Genomic DNA, 6163 nt, shown 5'->3' on the forward strand with positions numbered 1-6163 from the left:
TACCAACTTCATAAGAAAATGAGTGGAAGAGTGTGTTCCAACAAAAACTATCCGAATGTTCCCCAACCAGAAGCCTTTCATGAACCATGAGGTCTGCATTCTTCTGAGGACAATCTCTCAAGCATTCAAGTCTGGTAATGAAGAGTCATACAAGAGGTCCAGATAGGACCTTGATAAGGACATCAAAAATGATAAAAGGGACTTTCACTATACTGGAGGATGAAGTGGCAGCTGTGACAGGGTTTGCATGCCATCATTTCCTACAAGGCGAGATGAGGTGCAGCTCAAGCCACAGTGAAGTATCACTCCCGGGCGATAATGCGTTTTACAAGCATTTATAGGCAGAACACTGATGTGCTCCAATAGTCCCCAATGGTATTACAATCTCAGTCAAAGAGTCCGACATCACAAGATCATTCAGGAGGGTGAATCTTCGAAAAGTGCCGGAACTGGATAGCATACCTGGTTGTGTTCTTAAAACCTGAGCAGACAAACTGGCTAGAGTTTTTGCGGACATCTTTATAACATAGTTGTTTGTAATTTAATGTCTGAATAGTTTGGTGATTCTGTAATATGGTGGTGGGTATGTCACCACGGTTATGGTTTTTTTTTTGGTTTTCGTATCTTGTTGGAATTTAAATTAATTATTTTTTGATACAGAAAAAAGCTGTTTATCAAGCCTGGCCCAAGCTGGCCGTCCGCGAGTCACGGCGCCAGAGGCCTCTGCCCGAGCCGGCTGCCTGGCCCTTTTCCGGGGTTACATCCATGCCTGGGTGGTGTTAGAGAGGGAAATTGCACTGTCCATGGGTGCCCTGGGTGATTTCCGGGACTGCTGGGCACCGCGGGGTGTTGAATGCGTCCTTGACAAGGAGTGTAAGATAGTTGTATAATAGTTTATCGTTCGTCATGTATTATGGTGGTGAGTTATGTTTTCTTTTTTACCGTACTTATTATTTTAATATTTGAATAAATATTTTTGGAATGAATAAATAAGTTTTTGGCCAAGTATTCACATACAAGGAATTTGCCCTGGTGTTCCGCCTGCAAGTGACAACATGACATACAGTGATCATTTTTTTTTTTAAATCATTATTTTTGATTATTTAAAAAAAAGTTGGTTATCAAGCTCACGGAACCAAGTCTCTGCACATCCCTCTGAAACTGGATACTTGACTTCCTCATCAACAGATCATGATCCGTACGAAGTGGCAGCAACACTTCCGCCATGATAACCATCAGCACAGGAACACATCAAGGCTGCGTGCTCAGCCCCCTGCTCTACTCTATAATTATGACTGTGTGGCCATACACAGATCCAACTCCATTTTCAAGTTCATCGACGACACCACCGTTGATGGACGAATTACTGATGATGATGAGCCAGAGCATAGGAGGGATATCGGTCATCTGACCCAATGGTGCCAGAAAAACAACTTTGCTCTCAACGTGAATAAAACCAAGGAACTAATTGTTGACTTTCGAAGAGAAAGGACGAGGATCTGCAAGATCAGTGCCAAGTCAGTGGTGGAAAGAGTAAAAAAAAACTTGAATTTGCTCGCTCTCCAGTGCAAGCACATCCCTCCTACCATGTGATGACCAGAAGCACACACAGTTGTTTTCACTCTAAACTAAAACTACTTGCGTTCACTGATGAATCTCCTGTCATTTTGCCTGGTGTTGGTTTGCATACTACCTGTACATATATTTCAATATATTCTGATAGCCAATCATCTTTGTATTGTGGAGCCATTCCAAACTTATGGCTATCCTGCCTGCCCGCTTGAATGTTAGATCTTGTATGTTTAGTATCTTGCATCTAGTATCTTGTAACTGCAGAAACATGTTTTTCAAAGCAACTAAGTAGTTGCTGATGGTCTGCTCATCAGCTCATTGCAAGTCCCAGAATTAGAACTCTCACAAATATTGATAATCCCAAGTTGCCAAGTTTTGGCAACTTGTTAAAGGGGACACCAAGGTAGGTTTGTCAGTGCTGCATAAATATCTGACCTGATTTCTCCTAAGATTTCCTTGCTTTTGCATAGCCTCATTTTCCAGTTCGGTTTAGTTTTATTTTCACGTGTACCAAGGAACAGTGAAAAATACTATTCCAACTATACCATTCCAACAATTACAAAAAAATATGTATGGAAAAATCTTTATCTCCGTCTTTCAGTTCGTACCTCAGTTTGCCACAACTGGAGGTGAATTTGCCCGGTACAACATATTGGCACACAATTAGTTTGTTCCATGGAATATGTTTTCACCGTGGGCTCCAAATAACCAATTACATCAATTTATAGAGAATGCAAACAGATATAAATGAGAAGCAAGAAACTCAAAACTCAACAAAACTAAGAAAAATTTGAAGGTTCCAGACCAAAACTTATCCATGTTTTCCAGAGATGCTGCCCGACCTGCTGAGTTACTCCAGCATTTTGTGTATTTCTTTGTTATAAATCAACATCTGGTTCCATGTTATTTCACTATAGCTAAAAACAATGCTTTCTGTGTTCAATGACCCCTCACAGACTGCTTTTATGATACTTTTTAACATTATTGCAGCCCAATTAGCATGACACAGTTCCTAAATTAACAGTCTTAAAGCAGCGATTATTGCCCACAACTGTAATGTGCCTTTACTCTTGTATTTTTTGGTAGACATGCTGCATTAGCTAGCCACGGAGTATTGTTTGCAAGCTCCCACTACCTCCTTGGGTCACCGGGTTACATGCCTGCGCATGTGCGGAGGGTAGTCGCCAGCAAAGATACATTGGTTGCCAGGGCGAGCGGGAGGAGCAGCTTGTCCCTTCACATGCCGCGCGGTTGGCCGCAGAGCTCGGCCCGCGGCTCCGACATCGGCGTGGGGCAAGAGAGGGTTGAGTGCAGCGAGTGACTTTCCCGTCGCTCTTACCTGCGGTGCCCCGATGGAAGTTGAGCAGCGCCATGTTGGGGCGGTATCATTCCCAGCATCCCCCGGTGCCGGTGTCGGGGCTCGCGGGGAAGCGGCAAAGCGGCAAAGCGGCAAAGCTCAGCTCAACTCGCGCCCACTGCAGGCGCGCGGCCCCCGCTCACTGGCCCTCGGCACCGGCACCACGGGCACCACCGGCATCACCCCGGGCACCACACCGGTACCACCACGGCACCACACTGCAAGTTGCAATCGCAATGAGTCCACATTTTCTATCCGTCTCCCAGGATAAGAAGGAAATGCAGATGCTGGTTTAAACCGAAGATAGACTTTCTTTACTTCATCTATCTCTTTAGTTCTATCTAGTTTTTTTTTAAAAAGGAAGAAAAAGGCAAAAGGTATTGGAGATAATGTAATAATAACTGACAATATTATCAATGTAAAAATGTAAGACAGTAATGATGTAATAGGTTATGTACCTATCTCCAATAAAAAATATTTTCAAAAATAAAAAAAATAAAATAAACCGAAGATAGACACAAAAAGCGGGACGGACAGTATCTCTGGAGAGAAGGATACTCTGACGTTTCGGATCAAAGTATTCAGTCTGAAGAAGGGTCTTGACCCGAAACGTCTCCCATTCCTTCTCTCCAGAGATGCTGCCTGCCCCGCTGAGTTACTCCAGCTTTTTGTATCTATCTCCAGTAAAAGTTCTAACTAGTAAAATGTACTCCCGAGTCATTCAACACGGAAACAGGCCCATCGCCCCCAACTCGTCCATGCCAACCAATGTGTCCCCATCTAAGCTAGGCCCATATCCCTCTAAACCTTTCCAATCTATGCACTTGCCCGAATGTGTTGTAAATGTACATGCCTCAATTATCTTCTCTGGCAGCTCGTTCCTTAAAGTTAAAAGTGTTTTATTGTCCCAGACACAGAGCAATGAAATTCTTGCCTGACGAAGGGTATCGACCCGAAACACCACCCATTCCTTCTCTCCAGATATGCTGCCTGACCCGCTCAGTTACTCCAGGTTTTTGTGCCTATTTCTAGTAAAAATTTTAAAGGGCCTGTCCCACTTGGCGATTTTTTTGGTGACTGCCGGAATCATTGACTGACATCAGGTCACCAAAAAATTTGCGGCGTGATGACGTATTGACGTGCGGTGATTTTTCAAGTGTCGCAACATTTTTTTGTCGCAGCTGGATTTTGAAATGTTCAAAATCTTTTGGCAACCCTGATATGATGCTAGCAGTCGCTGAAAAAATCGCCAAGTGGGACAGGTCCTTAACTCTAGTAAAATGTACTCCGAGTCATTCAACACGGAAGCTGGCCCATCGCCTCCAACTCGTCCATACGAACCAAAGTGTCCCCATCTAAGCTAGGCCCATATCCCTCTAAACCTTTCCAATCTACAGTGCCCTCCATAATGTTTTTGATCCATCATTTATTTATCTGCATCTGTACTCCACAATTTGAGCAATGTGCACCCAGTAGCTCGAAGTGATGTGGAATTTCTTCAGACTGTTCTTGATATTGGCCTTGAAGCGATTTTTTGGCCCGCTGACCTTCCTTCAATTGAGAGTACAGGATTTGTTTAGGGAGACGTGTGCTGGACATGCGGATGCCATGGCCAGTCCATCGAAGTTGGTGCTACATTATTGTGGTGGTGATGCTGGTCATGACTTCCTCCAAAACGCTGATGTTGGTGCGTTTGGCCTCCCAGCTGATCCTCAATCTTTTGTAAGGATCTTTGATGGTATTGTTCCAGGACTCTGAGGTGCCTGCTGTAGGTGGTCCAAGACTCAGCCCCAAACAACAAGGTGGAGAGGACAACGACTCTGTAGACCAGCAGTTTTATTTGAGCCTTTAGGTCTAGGTCTTCAAAGACTCTTTTCCTGTGTCTGGTGTAGGCTCAGCTGGCACAACTCAGGCGATGGTTGACCTCGGAGTCGATGTCAGCTTTTGAGGAAAGAATGCTGCCAAGGTAGGGGAAGTGGTCAATGTTTTCAAGAGTGGTTTCGTCCACTTTTATAGTGGGCTGGGTAGATGGCTGGTTGGGTGAAGATTGATGTAGGACCTGGGTCTTCTTGATATTTAAGGCTAGGCCCATGGCTCTGTATGCCTTGGCAAAGGCATTCAGGATGGTCTTCTGCAGAGTGTGCTGCAATGACGCAGTCGTCCGCGTACTGAAGCTCCATGTTGGCGGTATTACTGACTTTGCTCTTGGCCTTCAACCTATTAAGGTTGAAGGGCCCACCGTCAGTTCTGTAGAGGATTGGGATCCCCTGTGGCAGCTCTTCACCAATGAGGTGAAGTATGGCAGCAATGAAGACGACAAACAGGGTGGGTGCGATGATGCATCCCTGTTTGACCCCCGTTTCCACAGTGAAGGGCTCGGACTCAAGAGCCGCAGTTGCTGAGCACTGTGACCCACATGCCATCAGGTTATCACGCATATATTCTGATGTATATGTCGTGATAACCGTACCTTGATAGTATGCTCCAAAGAGCCTGGCGGTCTACCGAGTCAAAAGCCTTTGTCAGGTCTATGAAGGCCATGTATAAAGGCTGTCTTTGTTCACGGCATTTTTCCTGGAGTTGGCGTGCTGTGAATATCATGTCTGCTGTACTTCTGGATGGGCGGAAGCCACACTGTGATTCTGGGAGTACCTCCGCAGACAGTGATAGAAATCGAATTGCGAGGACACGAGGAAGGACTTTGCCTGTTGTTGACAGGAGCGAGATGTCCCTGTAATTTCCACATTCAGCCTTGGCCCCCTTCTTAAAAATGGTCACTATTAGAGCATCCCTGAGTTCTGAGGGAAGTTCTTCTTTTTCCCAGACCTTGAGCAGTAGGGCATGGATGTTGTACAGGAGCTCTTGTCCACCATCCTCCAGTACACTATCCTACACACATTATGGACTATTTACAATTATACCAAGCCAACTGACCTACAAACCTGTACGTCTTTAGAGTGTGGATGAAAACCGGAGATCCCGGAGAAAACCCACGCATGTCATGGGGAGAACGTACAAACTCCATACAGACAGTACCCGTAGTCAGGATCGATCCCGGGTCTCTGGTGCTGTAAGGCACCAACTCTACCGCTATGCCTCCCATGTATTAAGCATGCATTTACTTTGTTCAATTATAATATATTTCTCTGTCTAATTAAAAGCTACACCTCAATCTCAGTAGTCTTCTGCTTCTTTTGTGTCCATCTTCCGTCCTGAAAAGGATGCAAGCTTCTG

The 6163-nt window shown here is 45.0% G+C and overlaps 1 protein-coding gene across 1 annotated transcript in view; it reads right to left on the minus strand.

Moving 5' to 3' along the window:
- metap1d (methionyl aminopeptidase type 1D (mitochondrial)) overlaps positions 1-3923 on the minus strand; it is a 130057-nt gene extending 126134 nt beyond the window's left edge. The window contains exon 1 of the mRNA XM_055637978.1: positions 2912-3923. Within this exon, the coding sequence (XP_055493953.1) occupies positions 2912-2945 (34 nt within the window). The 5' untranslated portion in view covers positions 2946-3923. The remainder of the gene's footprint in view (positions 1-2911) is intronic.
- Between the last annotated feature and the right edge of the window lie 2240 nt (positions 3924-6163).

This window comes from Leucoraja erinacea, chromosome 7, assembly GCF_028641065.1.
Source record: "Leucoraja erinacea ecotype New England chromosome 7, Leri_hhj_1, whole genome shotgun sequence".
NCBI classification, from domain to species: domain Eukaryota; kingdom Metazoa; phylum Chordata; class Chondrichthyes; order Rajiformes; family Rajidae; genus Leucoraja; species Leucoraja erinaceus.